General features: G+C 36.6%; 1 protein-coding gene across 8 annotated transcripts in view; it reads right to left on the minus strand.

Annotated features, from left to right (window-relative positions):
- PTPRM (protein tyrosine phosphatase receptor type M) overlaps window positions 1-25,444 on the minus strand; it is a 460,562-nt gene that overhangs the window by 161,999 nt on the left and 273,119 nt on the right. For 5 of the 8 annotated variants that reach the window (XM_031588942.2, XM_090137388.1, XM_090137384.1 and 2 more), the window contains exons 12-14: window positions 12,244-12,517; window positions 11,074-11,110; window positions 7,363-7,437 (exon numbers count right to left, since the gene is read on the minus strand). In XM_031588942.2, coding sequence (XP_031444802.1) covers window positions 7,363-7,437; window positions 11,074-11,110; window positions 12,244-12,517 — 386 coding nt within the window. The remainder of the gene's footprint in view (window positions 1-7,362; window positions 7,438-11,073; window positions 11,111-12,243; window positions 12,518-25,444) is intronic. The other 3 variants (XM_090137387.1, XM_031588940.2, XM_031588939.2) reach the window with 1 other exon arrangement.

Consider the following 25,444-nt stretch of genomic DNA (forward strand, 5'->3'; position numbering starts at 1 on the left):
CACTACTAGCTTCCTTCCCAACAGAATCCCTTACCAAGTGCTCATCAGAAATCTTTCAACACCAGTCTCTTTCAACACTCTCTCAAAATTTACTTACCGTCACACACTAACTGCGTGTTTGTAGGAGGATAGCAGAAAATAGTATCTGAAGAACTTTAGATGAACCAAGATCAGGGTTCATCAACAGGTACACAAATAGACTAGGCTTCCTCTGAATGATCATCACTAATTTACATTTCATTTTTCATGTATTTCCTGTAGACTTTAATGGTTATAGAAAAAGATCCAACTGTCACATTTGATTAAGAATGCCTTAAATAGTCATTTTTCTCTTCATTCCTTTACATATCACTTTTAATTAGCAACACATTTAGTCATAAACAGAAGCTGTCTAATTCGATGGAAAACGCAAAATATATCCCGCTTGCTTCAAAAAAGGTTTCACGCTTGGTTCTGACCAATGATGATTCACATTTTTAGCTGTTTCCCCTGTGTTTCTGATGTTAACTCAAAAGATGAAAGCAGAGTTTTCTGTTTACATAAAAACTTCCCAGCTGTCAGCAATAACAGAAAATCAGATGAGCAGAAGGACATGAAAGTTCAAAGTGCTGAAAAAATAAAGTCTTAAAAATGCACACAGAATTTGAATGTCTCTCCCAGAGCTCTAAAATCTTTTTCTCTTGCAGTCAAGCTTATGTTACTGCAGAAAAGGATGTTTTCAATACATTGTCTGGAAAAGTAAGTGTTGAAATCCCATCAATAACTAGCTACAGCTAGCACAGTGTTGAGATATTACACCAAGAAGACAAACATAGCTTAGGTATTTATTGAATCAGTTACTTCAAGGAATTTAAGAAGTGAGTGAGTTAGTGGAACATTATTTTGCCCAGAGTAGCACGTTCCGTTCTGCCTCCTTATAAAAGCTGACTGTATTACTCTCCTCCTCACTACACTACCCTACTTAAACATAACACACTGTAATATTACTCTATTCATTAGCACAGATATGATCCATATAATATTCCATTGCACTTTTGGTAACTCTCCAGTGATACAAACATCTGATTTTCAATACTTGTGAACAACAGGTTATTTTACCCCAAACAAGGTCCCGCACTTTCTTTCAAATTAAAATTCAAATTGCTTAGCTTTTTATGAATATAGTCAGTAACTACAGATGGGAAACACTGAAATTCACAGTTTTTTTTTTTCCAGTTACTAATTATATCTGAGTTTTTCCTCTCTTCCCTTGTCTCTCCTTAATTTTTCATCGTGGTACATGCAAAACCATTCTACTTGGATGTAAAAATTAGAGACATTTTTTTTTCTGTACTGAAATAGCATACCACATCACACAGAAGCATATTATAAAAAACTAATTATTAATATCTGTTTTGTATTTTCTGCTTCTCTGTTGATTGTTGATGAACTGTTCTGGAACAAACGTAATACTGACCAGTACTGCACAGATTCCTTAAATTTGTCAGAAGTTTAATCCTGTCAATTTATTCACAGTTACTTTTATTATTGATTTTTGTTTCCCTTCTCCATAATGAGATTAAGTAAAGTGCTCCTTGCTCCAACCTCAAAACAGCCTCAAAGATATTCTGATACGATGACATCATTGAGCAAATAGATTGTTTTTCATGCTAGGATGAATTGAATAGACTCTTCTTTAGCAGAAGAAGTTAAACCTTGTTTCAGTCTCTTCACTTAAGAGATACTTGATGCTGACACTTGACATCATGCTCTTCTCTCAGCAATGGACTGGGACACTTACATTTCCTAGTCAGCTAGTAGTGTTCTTCAGGGATTTAACACAGATCCTGTCATGACTATTAACTCTGTGATACCCACCTGTTTAACTCTACTGAATAAAAGATAAAACTCAAGTCTCTACAGTGCACAACCTAATTATATACACTACTTAGTCCTTCCTAAGGGATAACAAAGGATTACTACTTTCTTGTAGGTCAGGGGATTTACTCCAGCTGTTCCTGCCCCAAGCCTGTAACATCCATGACCACAATACAGTGCCATGGTAGCTTATGAATACAGATCTCCTTGGCAAACCATAAGCATTTCCGGCATGAATCATAGGTAACTATGTGTGTGTATATATACACACACAGAGACACACACACACGTGTGTTACAATGCAATCATTCACCGCTTACTGACCAAGGCAGAACACAACATGATGCCCCACCAGCACCACAAGATCTCATCCTATCAACCAATGCCCTGCAACCCCCAAGCAGCAGCTGGGCCCCAGTCAACTCCCCATAGCTTTATGGCCTTCTGCGAGGTGTCAAGCAGTGCAGAACATCCCCCACTCTAGTTCAGGCACTGTCCTAACCCGAAGCAACAACCAAACATCAGTTTGATATTAATGCTGTTTGGGCTGAAACCAGGACAAGATAACAGCATCATCCTCAGCGTAACTGTTTAGCTTCAGCTCTTTTTCAGCTACTCTAAGGAAGCTGTACTTACATTTAAAATCTTAGGTGTTTTGGATGTACTCTTAAAATCAGAAAACCTGACATGTGACTCGGCAATAAAAAAAAAGAACCACTAGCTCCCATGACAGTCCTGTATCCTCTTAACATTTTCTTGTAACTATACTGTTTTATAGATGAAACTGTCATTGCAAAGATGACAAATCTAACACATAAAAGAACAAAAAAGGGCAATAAATCACAAGTGACACTCCAGTCCACTGGAATGCACTCAGCCACTGCAGCAGAAAGTAGGAAGATTTCCACTTGCTTTACATTCTGCCCATCAGAGTGGGAGAAGCAAGATCTCTGCACAACTGGTGGAAGAAATGCTGGGGCCACAATATAACAACAAGCTTGGAATTTCACTTATGAGAGTCAGATCATTCTCACTTAGTCTTCCCCATCATGCCATAATGGCACCATGCTTCACACCAAAGAGCCTTTGGCTTCACACCATGCAGGTGTTTGCTCTCCCTATGATAATTATGCACAGCTCCCACTGATGCCAGTTACATTCAGAAGTATTGATAAAAGAATAATATCCTAAAACTGTGGATTCAACCAGAAGAAATGCCTGCACATATCTTTGTTATTACAAACAATGCTGCAGCGTCAACTAGGAATTCATGGCGCCTCCATTATTCAAAGCAGCACTTCATGTTTCCACACATCAGAATACATCTAAGCCAATGCTACACGGTAAAGGAACGTGGACATCTGTCCAGCCCATGCAGCTATACCTCAGATTACACCAGTTCTGTCAAACAAACTAGTTAAATGGAGAAACAGTCTGTCTTTCTCAAGTTCACACTTCTGTTTCTGTGCTAATAAACTGTTTTTAGTAATGGTAAGGCTGAGAATAATAAATCTGGAGTAAATCCTTTCACATAAAAAGCCCCAATATTTGAGTTGAAGTTTTTCATTTTTATACTGGAATGGCTAGTAAGAGAATCTGACCCAGATGGTGATAAATGTTACGTATTGAACTCGCATCTGAAGAGATCTGTACATTTTATTATGCAGCTAACTTCATAAGGGAGGAGAAACTCACTGGAACTATTTTTATGATTCCTTTTTAGCATGGTTTTAAAATACACTGCTTAAGGTATGCAGGGTAAAATTCATATGAGCTTTAAGATAGTCACTATCATAAAAAAAACTCTTAAATATCAGTCATTCTACAAGATTTCTGACATATCTTATTGTATCTGACCTGTACCAATAATTTTATCTATTAAGACTGTACAATACAGAACTCCCACTTCCAGCTGCACGTGTAATTAACAACGGGTAGTAAAAAAGGGCATTCTATGGAAATCAGTCTTAATAACAGCTAGCAAAGTGGTGGCTGTTCCACTGAATCACAAATAGAAATACTTTAAATATAAGTAGTTCAGACATATTCCAACAATTAAGAAAATGCCTGAAAGAATGAACATCCTATTTTATCAGAATGCAGACAGAACTGATGAGGGCCAGGTGAATACCAAATATTGCCAATTTAAGCCTATTACATGAAACGTCTCTTAAAAAATAGCGAAGCAAAATGCAGAAGCTTTCAGGCTTTCTCAGAAACAGATTTGTTATTCAACTTTAAAGTCAAACTTACAGTCACTTTCAAGTGGTAACTTTTTTGAAAAAACCTATAAATGCTTTCAAATTGTACTGTAGAACTGTATTAGCTGTATTTCCTAGTGCAAATACAGAGACTGCATCATGCTTCATATACACACAGTCTTTTCTCTTGGTCAACAGCTGATAAAAACTTTCCCTCGCTACAAGCTCCAAAGTGAGTACTGAAGCAAGGAGTAGCTGTAGAGATATTTAGGGCAAAAAGCAGGTAATTCTATGGGTAGAAGTCACTTCTATATGAAAATGAGGGAGAAAGGAAAGAAAGAGGAACTAATGCATTGTTTATAAACTTATTTATCAGTCAGTGCCATGATGAGTTGATGACAGAGACTGTGCAAGTTGGCCTGAAAGCTAAACTGTATTATCATAGTTTTCTGAAGGGGAAGATCTTTCAAAAAAAAAAAAAAAAAAGTAACAACGTTCAGGAACACAGCCAAGATTTTAAATTTCTGTTATGCAAGAAGCATCAGCTTCCAACCAGAAAGAAAAAAGAAAATCCCAAACGTGTCCTCCTAACCACAAGTTACGTATCTCCTCAAATCCTAAAAGGCAAACATAACCTCTTGATTGCAAATGTGATTACTCTGATGTTCAGCAGATAAGTAAAGAAAAGGCATTATGCAAAAATGCTTTGCAATGTTATTTAACTGCTACACCTGTAAGCCTTATGGTAACTATGGCTGGCAACAGCCCTATGACTTCCACATAAAGAAGCCCCTTTTACATGTAGATCCTTTCTACTGCTTGGGAGAAGGAGGACGGAAAATAAGCTCCATTCCCTGTGCGCTCATGCCTGCACCAGCTTCTGTGAATCTCCTTTAAGAAAATCTTTGGGTTCCTTAGGTACTGCAGGTACCACGATTGCCTTACTACCTTGAGGGTTCTTACATCTCTAGAAGAGACTGAACTCCTCTTACTGGAGTGAGAACAACCATGTGTGCAGGGCAAAAAGGTTTACACTCCCTGTTGTGGTAACTGAGAAGGAAGACAAAGGTTCTTCCCTTTTCACCACATGGTCTTTATAAAATGAGGAGAGCTTATGAAAAAAAAACAAAAAACAAACAAAGAAAACAAAAAACAACAACAACAAAAAAACAAAGCCAAAAACCAGGAACAATTTTAGAGGCTTTTTAATACATCTCAAAAACAGCCACAAATGCTGTTTGTAGATATTATCTGATACTTCGTTCATATATAACTAGTTTCTGACTACAATGCTATAAGGTGATGGAAAGTACAGTGATAGTGGGGGGTGGGGTAGCCACAACCCAAGGCCACAGCAAATGAGAACAAGTCCAAATGCAGCAGCCATGGATGCAGAAACAAAAGAAGAAAAACTGCTTACCTGTAGAACGCTTCAGGCAAACAGGAATCTCCAGCAAGAGATACCCTCACCTCCACTGCCAACCCTTAAATGAGGTCTGGGAAAGGGTGGATCCTGGCTCCACCCCTTATGGTTACTCAGATGAATGCAGTGAGCTCCCATGGGTTGGCCCTGCCTTCCCATCAGGTGCTCAATCACTGGTTCAGGCCTTGAATCAGCATTTCTGCTACACTGGTATAACAGATTTATTTATTTAAGGAAAAAAAGTAAAGAAGTCACAGATCTGACAGACAATATGAATGTCCAAACTATGCACCAACAGAAACAAAGTAACCAGTAGTTTGCTATATATTAGCCTTGATACGTATTTGTTAGCCATATCTCTGATCTCTTATTGTTAACTACGGTAGATATTTTCCCCTTCCAGAACTGTTCTCTGGAGGTCCCTGTAGCTACTCAGTTCTGCATTAAAACAAATTAAAAAAAGGAAAAAGAAAGAGATGAAAAACATTTACTTCTCCATCTGGAAATAAAAATATACTTATTTGAATCCTGAGATGAAGAAATAAAAATTGCTGAAGTTCAAGAGATGCTGTTTGTCTATTCAAAGCCTTATTTGTACTTGCAAGTAAAACACTGAGCTATGAAAATGCATGTGGACAGAGCTTCTGACAGATCACTAACAAGAATAAGCTAGTACTTCCAGCATCATACATCCATTATTCTGGTTAGCTCTTATGTTATTACATAATACGAATTTACACACAACAATTTTCTCCTGATTGACAGAATAACTTCAGCATTATGTATTTAAGCTTTGTTATACAAAACATATCACAGCATTAAAATCTATTGTAAACATGCCACTAATACTCTTTTCTTCAATTGAATCATATATCTGTCTCTTGTTGACTTATGGAGAATCCAAATGCTAAGGATCTGAGCTCCCCTTGACCCTTAGGCACCCCAGCAGCAATATTTACACACTACCCAAATATGCCAGTGTTCTTGAAAAAGGCAATAATTTTATCACCTGCTAAATGCTGATGGACTAAGTCTATCTCCCCCTCTTACATTTTCTAAACTCACCTTATGTTTTAGATATTTGTTTAGGGCATTTTCTTACTATTTGAAAATAAAAGGGTTTGCATGTTTATTTCCCAACAAAATGAATAGTTTCCTTGAGTTTGTAAAGATTTCAGTACATTCTGAACTGGCCTTCAAACCACACTCAGCCCAGTAATTGTCTCACTTCTGCATTGAGTTTTTGTGACAATTAGATCTAGAAACCTTACAGTTCTGTTCATTTTCACATCTCACACCCTACGTTATTTTAAGACTTGAATTCATATATGACATAACGAGGGAATCAGTTTTACTTCTTTTTAAATTTTATGCGTTTTGAAATGTTGACAGAAAATCTGACCTTCCCAACACACCACGGGAAAAAATAAAATGACAAACATTAATGCAAGGTCTTTGTTCTAATTTATACATGCAACTTGTGAACCTTACAAAAATGACAGATATACTAGTGTCTCGATCTAATAACAGAAAAAAAAAAAAGCATGTACACAGGTAGATATCTGTATTTAAACTATGACTGAATTTACACATGGAGCGAGTCTAGATCTCTTCACATTAGGCTTGAAAGAATATTCCACAGATCACACCACATAATGGAAACATGCAGTAGAGTTGTACATACAGCCATGCGTGTGTGCGTTTTGGTGCCAAGCACACAATTTAATTTAATGGAGCTGAAGAAAAACTTATAAGCAAAAGGAAAGTTTTAACACAGAAAACTATTTACAAGCAGAGAATGAAGAAATCATTAGGGAAAAGAAGCCAAACAAAAGGAGACAAGAATGGGCATGATGACTTGTCTATACTTGAACTTCTGACCTGTTAGTTGGTCGTCGCCTGCAGCAGGGGCGATGCGAATGTATGGTGTTGTAAGCTGAGTCACGATTATCGCAGCTAAGGCAAAGGAAGATTTCCAGGTCAGCATGCATGAGGGAAAAAAAAGCCAGACTGAAGCTAGGCCAGCAAGAAGAATCTTGGTCAATAGTTTATTGTCTGAACTTCTTATAAACAAAAAAGAAAAGGTAAAAACAAAACAAAACAAAACAAAAAAACAACAGCACAAGTTTCTTTTCATCTTCAGTTGTTAGTTTGGTTATTGTGGATTAATGAGCTTTTGTATATGACTTTCCAGAAGAGGACTCAAAGCACATTATTTACATAAAATGTGTTTGAGGAAACTGGAGACTGTTAGGTGCTGCTGGTCACAGCACTGGGCTTTCTAAGTGAAAGGCTACCGCCTATTTAGATTACTCTGGTCTTAGCTTCCCTATGTAATTTGTACTCATTTCACATTTTATTATCTCATTTTATTATAATACATTTTTCCTATATTTCCTGTTAAGATTATTTTCACATAAACGCTCTTGAGCTACCTTAGATTCATTTTTATTGAGCCTACTTAGGTCTCTGCTCTGGAAACGAACACACTACCCTTGCACTTAACTTGCAGTGTTCAAAGGACCACTGCCAGTTATCACCTCTGAGTTAGGTATGTCTGTAGCTGACTGAGGTCCAAGCTTTACATCACCTCATGTTCTGCCACTACAACAAGAAAAAGCTGAAGATCTCCGATTGTCTGTGTGTTCCAAGTACCCTGATTTTTTTTGTCAGAGCTGTAACAGTCTGACTGTCACAGATAAGTATTAGCGTGCTCACAGTAATAAGATCTTGTACTTCTTTATTTGCCATTACGATTGCCTCTAAGTGGTTAAGCACACTATGATACATATGTATTAAGGAATATAAAAAAAAAAATTAAAAGGTCAGATCCAACATGATGCAGCTGGAGAATGATGCAAAGCAAAAATATTGGAAAATTAAGGAGAAAATTATATGAAAGATCACTAATTTACATAGAACAGCCTGGGTGCTATTAGAAATGTGGCAATGAGTGAGGAAAATAGATCATCTACCATCTGCAGACAATTAAACTCAAAACTGCTGCTGCATAATATTTTGAAATATCCCTCTGCAACACTGAAACACAGTGTTGATAGTAGCTGCTAGAGTACTGTTGCTATTCGATTTAAAATATTATAATATCCTTTTCTCTCTCATAATTAATGAAAGCCTTCCAATATCACAAAATTTGAACAATAATGTCTGCCTCTTGAGAACTGGAATCCTAGGAGATAGCCAAGATGTCTCTATCCAGACAAAGTTGTAAGTCATATCAGGAAATACAGTCTTAATATAAATCACAAAACACCATAAAGTTGATAGCAATAAACTTGGAAGGGTTCTGGAATGTTTTCAAGTTCGTCTGCTGAGATTTCACAACAACTTAGCTTGAAGAAAGAGTACATATATGAAAGCCATATTTCAAACAAAATACGACAACCTTTATTACCACTGGTATGAAAATTTCTTCCCCATTTTTGTTTGTTTGTTTGTTTAATTATCTTGTCAAAAGTAATGGGAGTGGAAACCCTGCAGTCTCCACATTTGTATATACACCAAATACTCACAGAGGTCCTAGAAGGCTTTCTCTACAGACAACTAAGAACAGAAGATTCTACATCACAAGAATACGCTATCTGATCCTTCTTCAAGCACAGTCAGTGGCAAAGGTTCTCTCTGACTTCAGCAGAAGCTGAAGGAGAACAAAATCCAGTATTCTGATCCTAAATCACAATTGCTGGAATCGAGATTTTTATATGATCTCAAAAAAGGTGGTGGTGATGGCGGAAATGTAGACATGAGGGCTGCGAATGGGACAGGACAAGTCTCCGTCTTGTCTCAGTGCAGGTGTGGTGACTTCTGACATACAGAAAATAAGAAGTCTGCTTTTCTCCTTACCTCTACTGGATTTTAACAGGAAAAAGTATTTGTACAGATATGTATAATTAATATCATTTTACAATATGTCATAGTCTACATTCTAGTTTTCAAAAAATAATATAGTTTGAATATATAATAGAGATTCTAGATTTGTAAGCACGGTGATCAGTGCTTTTCAGAAGCCCCTCTGGAAAATTTTGTTCCAGGGACTATAAACGCCTTTGAGGACACTTCTGACTTCAAAGTTCTCACAATAAACCCTTGTATGACTTTACAGACTGCACAAAGGTATTATGAACAATTCTGAAACCAGCTTTCAAATCAAAAAAGTACAGAGATTTGTTTAAAATAAAAGCTGCATTTCTCATCTTCCTACTGTCAGATGTGCTACCTTGTTGCTATGGAAGCTATTCCCATCCATGAAGTCACCCTCACTTCTCAAATGAGAGAGTAAGGTTTTTCAGTCAGTCAAGTAATTGAAACAGTTGAGCATCCATTAGTGATTAGGACTACAAATCTTCAAATAATCTAAAACCCATTCCCCTAATCACCTATTATGATTTGTGAGGCAATGTAATCTGCTCCTGGCAACACCAGAACTCCAGAAAACAGCACAGGATTTCATTTTAACCTGATATTAATATATTTTATGTTTTATTAGGCTTTAGTGAAGATATTTGAAAGTTTGTTATGGTATAGTAAGCAGTCAGTAAACTGGAAATAAAACTTCTTTCTTTGTTTTTGGAAAAAAGAAAAAAAGGAAACAGTTTGAAGAGATATTGAAAGTGTATTTCTCATATAAGGAAAGAGGCAATCGCGCTAACATTTCATTTATTTTTCAGTAATGAGATTCTAATCCATCACTGCTTAGATGTATTGGAGGTGGTGGAACCATATCATCTGTATGGAAATGGAATCATGCTGAAGCCAGATATGTTGAGAATGGCCACTATGAGATACAATGAGGAATTTTTTGTCAAATTCTTACCAGGTGCTCAAACTGCAAAGAAGTATTAACTGTTCCTCTTTAGCAGCAGTTCTTTTCCTTTCCTTTCCTTTTCCTCTACTACAATTTCCACATAACCATATTATCCCAGCACCTCTTTTACATGCCTTGAAGCTGGCATTAGCTAGAGGTGCTAAAAAGATGAGAGTACAAAGATAATTAGAGACAAATCCTAGCCTTCGAAGTTAAATATATCGGCAATATGTTTACCTTTCCTCTTTGGGGATTAACACATAGCTAGGACTGCCTTGACCATACCATCTTGCTCACAAATGTCAGTAAGATGCGCTGACATTTCAATAAATAGAGCTGTTCTATACCATGAAAATGAAGAACACAATTTCTCCACTTTTCTTTTTTAAAGCAATAAAGATAATTGCTTATGAGGAAGGGGTGATTTTTCACTAATACACATGGAGCTACTTTGCACTCTGCAATTGGCAATTTTACAAATCTATTATATAAAAAAATGTCCAAAACATTGAGAGATCATATAAAAACCCCCAGAATATATTTAAGAGAAAGTGTTCAAGTGAACAACTAGAAATTAGTAGCACACTTATTATTAATAATAAACAAACAAACAAACTTCCTAAATCTCAGCTAGAGACACAAATAAATCCTATAAAATTCTGTGACAGATTTAATAATGTCTTTTAGCAAGATAAAACACTTCTGCAAGACCAAGTGAAGGAAAGGTCAACAGCCCGAATTACAGAATACATCACATAATATGAACATACCTTTTGTGGCTACCCTGACGCAGTCAATTTTGGTTTCCTGTGTAAAATAAAGAGGAAAAAGGTCACATCTCGTATTTCTAAGCAGAGAAAGCCACCCATGTTTCTAGTCTTAAAAAGTATTGATACAATGCAGGAATAGTGTTTAGTTAGTGTTCTTCGTTACATATTTAACTTGTTATGAAGGAACTCCAATGTGCTTTCATAGTATGGACAAACACCGCTTTGGTACGTTACATAAACAGTTCAGTTAGTAAAGAAAACAGGCGCACGATTCACAAAAGCACAGGCAAGTGTTCAGCTTTTTCACTTTGGTAACTTAATGACCTTGGGAGATTTTTCTTCTTCTTACAGGTAAGTATAACTCTAAGCATTATGCTGGACAATTTTAGAAAGAAAAAATAATCTATGGCGTTTCACATTTCTGCACTGTCAGTGCAATGTGAAAGAGGGACCATTATGGTTTCTGGCAGAAAACATTTCCAGGCTGTCAGCACAGACAGCCAAAGCTTATCAAGAATTGAAGGGCTCTGGGTAGGTCTGTCCAGGAAATGAAAAACAATTCCAGGAAAAATTAGCCTGATGAAACATGATCTGTGAAGGCCTTTTTACACACTCTCATTCCAGCTCCATCTAGTTATTTTTCTTTTACCGATTGCAGAAAGGAAAAGAATAAAGATTATTTCCAATTCAGCCAGAGCAACCAAATGAGAAAGTGGGAGTTGAACATGTTATAAACGAAGGTAATGGGATTGGACAGGCCAAGACAGATGTGCTAAAAGCCACAATCAAGTTTGGCTTAAATTTAACAAAAGGAATCACAGCACTCCTTTTATCTTTGAAGTAGGAAAACAAACACAAAAACAAAAAAGACAAAAAGCCAATAAATTAGGCTCATTGGACAGCTTTTAGATAATGACAAAATGGCAATGCATTACTTTGTTTACTTGCTATTGACAAAATAGCAAAATAGTGCTGTTTTCTCCTGCTCTTTCTGTAACCTTTAATCATTAAGCTACACCGTGTCAGGAAAACTGTTATTTTTAAAATTCATGTGTTAAATTTCACAGTTACTTCATTTTCTCATTAGCAAATACACTGGGCATCTTGGTAGTTGGTGCCACTTATCTATTTACACACAGTACATAAAACCACACCTGTCATAAGACTTACCCCATTGGCTCTGCTAGCAGCTTGAAAATAGATGCTGTAGCTCTTATGAGGAAGAAGAGGAGTATTCCAGAAGCCACTGTAGGTTTTGTTATCACCAATAGTAAAAGGCTGAGCAGCTTGCAATCCATTGGCTGGAATCTCTGCAGCAATGTAGTACCGGGAATTCAAAAGTGAGGCATTCTGGAAATGAATGGGCACTGGGTAGCACTTCAGGATCTCAGTTGCCTTTTTCGTTCTTCGAGGGCGTTCCTCTTCAACAACTATTTGGTAGACACTAGGAGCATAGAAAGGAAAGAAGAAAAAAAAAAAAAAGCATATACGTTATTATAACACCTGGGCAGACAATTCTTTCTGAGACCTTAATCTCACATACTGGTATTTATGGAAAAAAAACCCACCACAACCACCAGCCTGTAAAGAGAAAACAAAATGGGAAGAAAGTGACATTTTGGTATTCAGGTGCGTGAATTTATGGCACTGGTTCACGCTTTCAGATAAATTAATTTTGTTTTAGAAAAATAAAATTAGCCACATACATCACAGCTTTTCATTCAGCAAATTCATGGAACACTTTCTTGCTTGAACTCTTGCACAGAGAAAGCTTCCTTGATTAGTGCTAAAACATAGAATTAAGTATTATTTTGTTCAAAGAAGTAAGTGTAAAGCTATAGATACCATCTTCTACCCTGTTTATCTTGCCTAAATGAAATTAAATGAGTAGCTAGATAAAAATGAAGAAATAAATTACAAAGAGACAGGGAATAGTATTTGCTTAACTGTTGACATTGTAACTATTTATAAAAGCACACATTAAGCAAATTACAGTCTTTTAAAATTTTGATGGTATATCAACTGTTACTGAGCAAGGATGAAGTACTTTTTGACGGATGTTATTTTCGCTCAGCAAAGCACTTTTAATACATCTTAGGTATAATCTTGTTCTTAAGCATTTCTGCATTCTGCAGAGCAATTCAGGGTATAGTTGCATGTTTTGCTGTACTGGACCTACAGGGAGTAGCCCATTCCTCTCCACTGTAAAGGTGCAGTGGACATACAAGCAGAAATAAAGAAACTGTGATTTCTGCTGTATATGCAAACAGTGAAATCATTATACCCTCACAGTTGCTGTAAAAGTCTGAGTCAGTGCTTTCAGATTTGTGCAGTGGGACATCCATGTCTCTAAAGAGGACTTGCTTGCAACTTTATTGCTTCACTGGAGACCAGTGATTTTTAATCATTATTTGTCTTCTGAAATCTTGAATCCAAGTAAGCAAGTCAGTATGGGTAACAGATCTTAAAGAGACAATGTGTCCACTTTTCTGTATGCCATCTACATCTAATAACAATCTACAGTATTTAAAGTTGATAATTCATAACAAGCAGCAACCTCTGTGAAGGGTATATTTCTTTAACAGGCAACAGCCACACAGTCTTCTGACATGTTGTCCCCACACCACCATCTATAGATCCTTGTGTTTACAAAAGCCTGCTGAAAGCACAAGGATGGTTGGGTTGGGCTACTGTGGTCAGTATAGATGACAGAGGGCTTACCTCTTCTGCCTGAATTAGATGCTTACTGTTAAGACACTTTAAGTGTCTTTTTGATGATGTCTAAACAACTCTAAAATCCCATTAAAGTCAGCAGGGAGCAAGTCAGTACAGGTAGCAGATTTTAAAGACCTGACCAGCTAGGAGGGATCTTTCAGGTCAACTGAATTGCTTTCTGGGCTCTTACTGACTACAATAACACATCTAAAAATCTGCAACTGGACACCTAATTTTGGATTTTTCAATCTGAAGAAGAAGCCTACGCAGAAATCTATGTTTAAGTAAAATTCGGTACAGCAACAGAGACAAACAAGTACCCATAGAGGGGCCACTTGAAGACCACTGTCGGTACACTCCCTGGAAAATGAGGTCTACATTTTTTAGGAGAAAGATTTTCATTAGTTGATTAATTCCATGCTAAGTAGTAAGTGAAGGTCAATACACAGCAGCCTGTCTGCAATTCAAATCAACAGCTGACATAATTTTAAAACAAAAAGTAGCTCAGAAGACTGATTCCAGGCTACTTTGAAGAAAGACTGTTAACTCCTCTAGCTACGAAATTACAGTAAATCTACAGTAAATACTGTTTGAGAATTGAAATTGAGTATTAGGGGGAAAAAAAAGTAGAGAATGATTTAAACACGTGCTCTTGCAAGGTATGAAACTGGACATACCTGCTGAATACCATAGCAAAGATAAGAATTCCATGTTCTCACTAAAACATGGCTAGTAAATCAAATTTTGGATTTGGCTGTCAGCTGTGAGGAGAGCTGTCTCCTTTTTTGTTGCATCAGGACTGAATATAAGAATGATCTCAGACCAGGCTAGGTAATAATACTTGTTTCACTATCAGTTGAAATGAGCATTCTTTTCATTTTTCACTCAGTGATTATAGCTAGAGATTGTAGGTATTTTAGAAACAAATCTGTCATTAAAATGCTCCCTTTCTTGCAAATTCATATTAGTTATACTGCGTGCACTACTCCAGCGTATATTACATTTTAAATGCCTGCCATCTATTCATCTTCAGAAACATTAAAGAAAGAGATAAGTTGACTGGAGCAATTTCAAACTCAAGATGTCTTTTCATCCTTACTCCACAAGACAAATTAGATTTGCAAGCATCTAGACCTCAAATCTATTTGCTCTTTAATAATTTAAGTACTAAAAGGTCAACCAGCTCTTTTCTGTTCCCCTTTATCAAAGTCCAAGTGCTAATGAAAAACAACTAAATCCTACCTGCTGCCCATTTTCCACCCTGTTGTTTCGGTGATGTAAATTAACACATTCTAAGTACCTGGGTCAATGGAAACCTGACAGAACTTTATGAATGATATATTTTATATTTGTGTAAATGAGATCATCTTGCTAACAAATTTTATACAATTAAATCAACTACAATTATAATCCAAATGTTTCACTGATTCTTATCATTAAAGCTGCTTTCTTTAATGTGTAACTGTCCAATTTTCTATGCTGAAAAGGATTCAAACCTAATAAATTGAGCTAGAACTGCATCAGAAGTCTACTATTCCTCAGAGGTATTAGTCATATTTTCTGCTTATTTGAAGTTGCATTATTTCTTTTCCACACCTCTGTATGTCAGAGGATAAAGTCTTCCTATTTGTAATCCAAAAAAATAAAATCTACACTGTAGAGAAAGGTGTTGAAAGTATATCAGCTATTGGTAGGACTTACATTGAACTTTCTGAAGGAAAGAAATGTAATTTGGGTTTAATTTACATTATGCAATTCTACTGCGGAATTCCAATGCCTTGGAAATTGAACACAAAATCTACTTTTATATTGACTGAAATTTAGAGCTGCATCAAAAATGAAACAGATGGCAATTACTGTAAACTCAGGATTCAAACATTTCAAATGTTGGGATAAAAAGCATGGAAAAAGAAAAAAAAATGCATTTTTGAACTGCTTTTTATTTTAACAATTCCAAAATGGTTCCAAATTTAAATGATTATACAGAGATACAGATCTAAACATAATGAGGACCATAAATTTGGTTAGCAATTAGAATTACCAGGCTTCTCAGATATTTACTTAAAGTGAGTTGTTCAAATTAAAATGATCTTTCAATGTCTCTTAAGTGCAGAGAATTATTTTCAGGCAAAGCTGAAAAAATAAAGCATGAAAGAAGAAAGACAATATTCTAACAAATTAATCAAAGATGCTAAAAGAATTTAGATATTAGAAAAATGAACCATGGTGTTAGTCACATGCTGAATCTTGACATTACTCCACATTACTGGAAGATAGTAGATCACACATCATTTAATCAAAGTCTCATTCAAAGAGATAAAGTCATTTTCTAGAGAGATCTACTGGGTAAAATAGTGGATTTCCAGGTTCTTAAAACAGAAGTCCTTAAAATGGACAATCTAGGCATTTATCAATTGAAGTTTATGAATCTGTAAATGCAGCTCCACCAAAAGCAATTTCAAATTGAAAACAAAGGGAAAAAAAGCTTGGTTACTTTGTTACTGAAATCTGCCCAATTTTTTCTCTCTTTAATGGTCTTGATGTTTCACTTAACTGGAAGCAATTTGTTGATGCCATCAGGAATTTAAGAAAAAAAAATTACAGAAGTGGCCCAATGGTCTGAATCTAGACTAAGATTATCTGGATTTATTTACTAGTATTAATACAATATTTGTATGCAATCCTAGGCAAGTAAACAATTTTGTGCCTCAGCTTTCCAGCTGTAAAATGAGTGGGAAAGTTTCTTATTCCCTCTGGACCAGTTAAACTATTAAAAATTGAAACCTCTTTAAGACCTTCTTTTCTATTATCCTTGAATACTGCTTTTTTTCTAGGTAATGTACAAAGCCTGCAGAGCTGTTAAGATTCAATAACACTGCCCCATTCCACTCTGTAAACTGCTGGACTAGTTTTGCAGACTAGTTTTGCATTACTGGTAACAGTGATGTCATGGAGTCTAATTTGAAGTTTTCTGCTCTTTATAATTGCTCTCTTCCTAGTCTCATAAATATAAATAATTGGTATATTTTATAGATCTATATATTTTGATTTGTATACTTTTTTTAAAATGCAGTCAGATTGAAACAACAGAATGACTTAATACACTTATCAACCACTATTTCAGTTACTTATTCCTGTGACCAGCAATACTTTATCTGTATATGCTGAACAAAACATGTTCTAACTGCTGCAATTTTTATCATAGATGTGAAACCAGTGAACCAACTGAACAATACTCCTATCCCTCTGGCCAAAGTTGAATTTTGCACATTTTGTCAAAGGGGAAGGCAGACAGTGTTTAACTGTTTTTTTCTGCATGTCAGAGGCCAGAGCTATATTCAAGATCAGCGTTGATAGCTTGGAAGGACTGGGTGTAGTAATAATTGTTCCAAGGGAGAATGAGACTTTGGGATAAGGGTTGTCTGAAAGAATATAGAGTGCATAGTATACTTGGGAAGGGTGACATTTCCTTTCCAAACAACAGACGTGAGGCAATCTACACAAGACTAGATTTATTTTATTTTTTTTTTTTAATTTTTGAAAGTAAATCAGGCAGAAAGGTACAAACAACATCCCACATCTGACATCATGGGTCAACATAATAAAATAGGAGGCATTACTTTTGGAGCAGTCCTTGTAGTTTGCATTATCACTCCAAGTCAGGAGGCTTTAGGAAAACAAAAGTTCCACAATCTTTGGAAGGTTTCTAAGTCTGCAGGACAGTTGGTACTACTAGGCTGTAGGAAAGGGACTGAAAAAATGTGCTAGTTAGCTGTTGAAACTTGAATGGAAAGAATCCATTTCATTCTAATGATAACTGACATTATTTTCTGACTTTGTGAGCCAAGAGATAAGTCTGGTTAGCTTCTTTAAGGCAGTGTCTCTCCTCGTTCTCAAGAAGAACTATTACTAGTAACTGAAGTTTCGAGCCCATGGGAAAAGTCCCAAATTCAAATTGCAGAGACACAAAACTTTCCCCATCAGACTTTGAGTGAACACAAGTGGGACTAGTATTAGACAGCACCTCCACTGTCATGCAAGGAGCTCTTTTTTCAGATCAATCAGAACAGAAATACCTAAACAGCTGTAAAGGAGGAGATAAGACAGCTCTGGTTCAACCTCCAGGGATACAGCCAAATGTAAACTCTCAGGTGTCATAATAAAGCTTTATCTTCATAGACCCAAGTCCACTTGGGAATGGTGTCTGGTTTTCAATGTAAAATTCCTAAGCTTCTTGTGACTGCCCAACTCTTTCACATGGACAATTTCAAAGACTGAAAAGTCAAAATTTACAAAGGGGATTTTCTGGAAAAAAAATACATCCAAGCAAATCTCTCTTTAGCACCGCTGTACATACATATAAAGGAAATCATGACAGGTCTCCTGTGGGGACTATTATGTCACTGAAAGGTAAAGATATTTTGCTTGTTCTTTCCTCCAAGGACAGTTGCTAGGGGAGTATATGACAATGCATTAAATTTCCTGGAGAATGAAAATCATAGTGCATGATATCTTAATTGAAGCAGAGGCTAATGTGTCTGAAAGTGGTAAAGCATTGGTCACTATAAGACTATCACAGGTTTAAATGTTCCTTCCAAACACAGAAAAAAATCTCTTTTGTGAATTGGATTTAAGCATTTCTAGGATCTAAGGGAGATGTATGAGTGTGAACTCCAAAAATTCTTAGAAGAAAATCTGCAAATTAGAAATATGGGACAATGACATACGCTCCATGGCCAGATGGGTGCCATCTAATCCTGATGACAAAATCTATTTCATTTTTTTCCTTAATTCTTAGTATACAGATTCACCATTTCAGAGAATCTAAGAACATTAAGTCAGGGGCAGAGAACGCCCAGCAGATCTTCAGCCCTGTAATCTTAGACAATTACGTACCATTCATAAAGGTGTTGTGAGTTTATGATTTTCTGCATTTAGATTTAGTTATCATAAATGACTCAAAGTATAACTTTGAGTTGTTGGTAAATAAATCAATTTAGTTTGCAATACTTTTTCTGACTGTAAACATTTAAGAAACAGCAGATAGTCCGTTCCATTTCACAACATACAGTGTGCTGATGATGGACTGTAGTCTTCAACATTCTCCAGTTCATCCTTTGCAAAATCAATACATTCAACACACACGCTAAACTATCCTTATTCAAAGCAAGTATTAGTTCACTACTGGAACAATACATAAAATTGATAAGAACAATTTGATCCACGCAGGTAAGTGGTGGTTAAACAAAATGCCAAAAATTACTGTGACACAAGAGACTGCTCTGCTGTAAAGCAGATTCACTGATTGCAGGGAATTGGAATTGTTCTCTTAGCCCTCCTAACCTCACCAAATCCTAGATAAATATTGATGAAAAATCCTTCTTTCTTACTTTCCTTCTCTCTGTACCCCACCCCTTCAGGTATAGAGCCATGTGGTTAATTATTATTGATTACTTGAATGCTAGTGCCCAATTTGGACTTACTTGGACGTGATACTATCATACTGCTATGCGAGCTTAGGAGAAATCATGTTAGAATTAGGAAGAACAGGACAACAAGGATGTGACTGTACCTTCACAATTGCTACATGCATTTCTGCGCTCAGAATTCCTTAATTCTAAAGTAATTTCCCTATTCCTCTCCATGGGGCTGTCTTCTGCTAAGGACTGCTATGGTTAATTTGATAACTGACAATGTATTAGTCGCTCTCCAATACTTTGAAATAACGTACTCCCCTTTGTCAATGTGAAGACAGCTTTATTTTCTTACTTCTTCTAATGAAAAAAAATATTCAAAATCACTGCAGGTTACAGGAAAAACTACTATACAAACTATACTTACATCCTCTCTGTGACCTGGGCTCTCCATACTTAATACAGATCAATGAATTTGGCTGCTTATTCTTCAAACTGTCAAATGTCAGGAAAATACGTAGATTTTGCACAGTTTATGAAGTCCTGAACGGAACAAATTTAGTGCAAAATTACAATAAAATTAAACCTACTTGTAATGGTATTTCTCCACATGACTTTGCACTGGAACAGGTTGCCCAGAGAGGTGCAGGATGCCTCGTCACTGGAGACACTCAAGGTCAGGCTGGATGGGGCTCTGAGCAACCTGATCTGCTATAGGAGCCCCTGTTCATTGCAGGGCAGTTGAACTAGATGACCTTTACAAGGTCCCCTGTGACTCAAATGATTCTATGATTCCCTGCAATTTTCTACAGGTAATTGCAACTAATAGAAGACAAGAGAGTATTTGGCTCTGCATTCATAAATTCTCTCAGGCATTACCTGTGTATTTGCTTGATGAGCAAAGACATCTCTGATCACAGGTCTCCCCAAATGTGCTTCATACTGTATCAATGAGATCTAGCTACAGTGTACAGCCTGCAAGTGAAAAGCTAAGGAAGGTGCCTGGAGGTCTTTATATATACTTTTTTTTCTTCAGAACAAGAAATGTTCAGAATGAAGAGGCTGTGAGGACACATTTCAATAGTTTTAGCTTGTGGGTTGGTAACTGTGTGTGTGAAAGCAGGACGAAAAACTGAGCAAACAAAACCAAGTAAACACTGGACCACGTAAGCATACAGAAGATACACATGGAAAACAAAAAGGAAAAGAATGGAATATACTGAAAATGGCTGAGATGTACAATTATCTTTGATTTAAAAAAAAAGAAAGAAAGAAAGAATAAGGAGGAGGAAAGTTAAAATAAAAATGAAGCCAATCTAAAAGAGACAAATTTTTAGCAATGCATTTTCCAAGAAGTTACATTCAGCTACTCTATAAATTGCATGCAGTATGTTTGTAAAAGGTGTCTGATTTCATAATTATGTTACCAAATCATCCAATTTACTTTTCTAAGATTTGGGGGGGAAAACTATTTACCCTGCTCAGAGATCTATTTACACTCATGATGATCTATTGAGTATTTTATGAACTGTTCTACCTATTGATACTTGGCTTCTCCCATATATAACTCTGGTATACACAAGGTGATAGCCCTTCTAAAAGACATGTCACTGTGTTATTTTTGGCAGTATAAAACTTCTCCACCCATGTTTCTTTTATGTATATGGGATAACAACACTCCATTTACACTGACCCAGCACTAGATTCTTTCAATGCCACTTGAAAGTAAATTAGGCTCAAATGACCTATAAATAGACTATGACATTACAAGCGTCAACTTGAGAATGTTTGCCCAAGAACATGCCATAACCCCATCTATATTCCACATGCTGCCTGTGATACCCATCTCCCACCCTCAATATGCTCAATTCCTTTCAATATCTCCGAAATATTGGCTAGAAAAGTGGCAACAAATGCTGTGGCTGTTTCTGGACTACATAAGGGCTTGCTGGTATTTGAATTGCAGTTCTCTACTGATGGACCAAATGAACTGCAACAAAGCCTATCCTTCAGCACTGATACTAATCTGGGTCTTTCCTCTGTACCTTAAGATCCTTAAATGTGGTAGAAACATGATATTTATGCAACATTCACAATGTTTTTTCAAATCTGCAGAAAAATTGACATGAGATTCAGAATCGATAAGGAAAGAAGGAACACAGACAGGAGAACAGCACAACACATAAGCCTTGCTTTCTTTGGTGTAAGCTTAACTCAGTGCCATTCTTATCTTGCATAACTTATGCAGCACACACAAGCCAAGGAGCACTCCCTTCTTTTTACCTGTAAGCAGGTTTTATTCCTACTCAGCATAAGGGCTCAATCCCTTTAGACAGCAGATATTATTGATCTCACTCCACCAGGCTTTATGCTCTTAATTTAAAGCCCAAGTAGCAGCATCACTAACTTAAATGATGCTGGTCTAAACTGACTTAACCTAAGGCTTTGGATTCTCCAGGGCTTTGAGACCAACTCCACTGCAGAGCATTAGAAAATGGGGACGCTTCCTATTTCTTTTGCAGCCTGTTCATAACATGGCTTTAAAATGAATAAAACCCAGGAAGGAGTGGTGAGGATAATAATCCCACCAAAAATTTCACAGCCACTATTCTGAGATCTTCTGGTGGTAACCATGGAATGGAAAAAGGAGTCACTCTCCGCAGACAACAACCTGTACACAAAGCTGCTTCATATGAGACTTTCCATGATTGCCCAAACCAGAAATCAACTTTGGTCTCAATATGCATCATGCCCCAGTGCAGCATCCTCTACGTCATCCTTCCTGCAGGAGTAAGACTAACATTTTCAGTAACCAGCAGAGTCATCCCCTCTCCTAGCTGTCTGAGTAGACACAGCTGCTTTTCCTCCACAGCAGAGCCATCCCCTCCTTCTTGGGGAAGAAGTCAGAATCTCTGCTACTTTGCTGTATACAATCAAATGAAAAAAAAACCAAAAAAAAAAATGTTGCAGAGATATATTTTAAGAGTATATTTTGAGAGGTTACTTCTCCTGATATCAAAGAAACTATTTCAAGCACAGCATGCCTTCTACACTGGCATGTATCTGAATTTGCTGATTTTTTTTCAGCAATCACCTATCTGGAACAGGAAGGTAAGAGGGAGATGGGTGAGAGGGAGAGAGAGAAAAATCTGATTGTGTCTCTCTACTGGATTTCTATGAGCCCCATCTTAGCAGACAGAAATACCCCTCATTTCACAGTGATGCCTTATTCATGGTACTAATTTTTGGCAGTGCGTACATTTGTGAACAACTGTCTTCAATGATGAAGCATGGGAAGGGCAAAATTTGATCAGACACCTCTGATAACACCCGGAGAATTCACTAAGAACAGCAACCACAGGCACTGAACCGGGGCACTGCATTAATTTCACAAAAACAAGGACAGATATCCCACTAGTTTTATGGGGTTTTTGCTCTCCTATTTATGTTTAAAAAAAAAATCTAAAAATTAAAACACTTTGTTACTCATATACATTAACTGTACTATATATTTTATGAGGGCTGCTCTAAAAGTAATGTCTCCCATTTTATGATGTTGTGACACAACATTAGAGGTGGATGTTGGGGGTATGGCAGTAGAGGTTGAACCTTCCCACAAATATTCTGTTACATGTTGTTTCCGTGTGACAGATGGCAGCAGAGGGGCAGTCTGACATAACGGTGGCTGACATAGAAGTGCTGGTGAAGCAAAACTGTGTCACTGAATTCCTCCATGTGGAAAAATGGCACCCACTGACATTCACTGACACTTACTGAACATTTATGGAGACCAAACAGTGGATGTGAGCAGAGTGAGGTGGTGGGTGATGTGGTTCAGGAGTGGCAATGACAACAGTGGATCATCTCCACTGTGACTGATGTTCATGGCATGCTGGCTCTTGCTCATCACTAAAAAAAATGCATAGCTAATGGTGGAGACTATGTTGAAAAAGTGTTTTGTAGCTGAGAATTTCTCTGTCAAACAATGTTACTGTGCTCATTGTATCTGCCCTAGTTTCCATGTAAATAAATAGGAGGGATTACTTCTGGACTGACTTATGAATATGAGGCCCTAGACAATTCATCTTCACTCACTGTGGCCCCAGCAAGCCAAAAGGTTGGACACTCATGACTTAAACTGTTCATAAAAATAATAATGAAAGCAGATAGCAGGTGCTCTTACACAGACATTTTTTGTTTGATGCCACGCATTTGATATAACAAATGGATGCAGCATTGAATACTTCATTCTTGTAACTTAGATTCTCTTTGTTCTGGTTTGATCAAGATAAGATCAGTTCTAAATGGCTTTGGAATATTAGCTGGGTACCACGAATGTATGTTGTATTCTCTCAACTGTAACTCATTACAAGGTACTCGCTTGGCATCAATAAGTCAGTCTTGCTTTTGTGTGTGTAGGCATTTGTAAGAGTGTGTGTGTGGCTCAATACTCTGCTCCTAGGCTATTTAGTGATAAAATCTGATATAATAAAATATTAATTACAGCTGAAAGGTTGGGTGAGAAATATGAACTCAATTACAGTCCCATTTTGTGAACAAAGGGCAGGGAGAAAAAATCCTTTAGTTATAGAGGGTTGGGATAATAACAGAACAACCAGAACATTAGACTCAAGCTGAGTACTCCCTAAAAGGCCACCTGTTATTAATCTTCACATCAGGCACAGAATTTCAAGTAAATTAGGTCAGGATGAAAGATATTTTCTGCTGATTTTTTTGGACTAACTAATTTAAGGATTTCTTTATCTGAGCACTTTTTTTCTTTGATGTCATTGCAATTTAGTAATTAGAAATTTGTAACAAGCATAAGGACACAGCAATTATAATTAAAGGTTAGATACTATACACACTGTACAAAAGTGTCACCTTACATGGTACAAAAATAGAAAATAACTAACAGTTGATTCTAAATGTCTTTGATTCAGTCAGATTGGCTCCTTCCCAGTGCTGAGCTGTTGCACATGTGGTTTACCATCTTACAAAGCCAAGGTTTTTACAAAATACACCAGCAGTGGAATATAAATTATTTTAAGATTATTAATATGTTCTTGTTCTTCTGCCAATTTACCTGAATGAGTTGAATTACTGAAGATTTAATAGAATATGACCAGATTGTAAAGAAGCACAACTGTGAGTCAAAGTTACACCAAAACAAATTGTATGACCTTCAGATTCTGCATTTAGTAGTGAATCATAAGGACTGAGCAATCTTATCTATTACTGCAGGCTAAAATGTGCCATTCTATCATAAAATAAGATTTGCATTGTCTGAAGAATTGAATGCTTGAAGATTTGACTTTTTAATGGTGTTTTCAGTTTCAGTGAATTTTGCTGAAACTATGACAATATATTTTGGCACCAGGCCAAAACACTTGCTTTCAGTGAGTTTACATTTATGATACTTGCAACAATCCAACAACCATTTTAAAGCTTCTTAATCAGCTTTACATTCTTTGCTTAATTTCTTTTTAAAAAGAACACAGGAAAATGGTTAAGTTCATAAATACAAGGAGAGAAAAGTATCTTGGAACAGCAAGCAAGATGCTTTTATAAGCCAATATTACACCATTTAACCAGTTTTCAGGTTGCCAAGGCCAATTTATAAAACAACTGGAAAGCATGGAATGAGGGGTAAAGTCTTGTCACAGATTAAAAAAAGCTAAAGGAAGCAAAACTGTCTAAAATCGTTTAGTCTAAGAAAGAATGAATTTAGAAGGGATTTGAAGGAAATATTCAAAACTGAAAGCCATGGCAGAGCTAACTGATCCTTTCTTTTCAATCTGTCATGGAGAAAGAAAGTATTGATGCACAATGCTGTTAGGAAGAAAAAATGAAATTCTTGGTGTCTGTATGCAGAAAAACCAATATGCAACTACCAGGGACATAATGCAGCCCATCTCATCAAAATTAGCAGTAGCATTTCTGAAAGAGTATGCCTATGCTCAAAAATAGCTCACTATAGCTTGCAAATTGTAGGTCTGCTTCTGACTAGAATGGAAAAATTCATTACAACCCACCTTCCACTCCAGCCATCAGACTTTACCTGGTTCATTCCTACTATGAAAGTTCAGGTGAAAAGAAGAAACAAACTAGTTCTTTTTTCTTATTGTATAATATGATAGAATGCTACGCTCCAGTCTTCACAAACTAGAAGAGATCTACCATGGTCTAAATGACCTGTTAATTTGGATTCTAAGAAAGCACTCATAAAGATACACCTCTCT

The sequence above is a fragment of the Phasianus colchicus genome, chromosome 3, assembly GCF_987193195.1.
Source record: "Phasianus colchicus chromosome 3, bPhaCol1.hap1.1, whole genome shotgun sequence".
NCBI classification, from domain to species: domain Eukaryota; kingdom Metazoa; phylum Chordata; class Aves; order Galliformes; family Phasianidae; genus Phasianus; species Phasianus colchicus.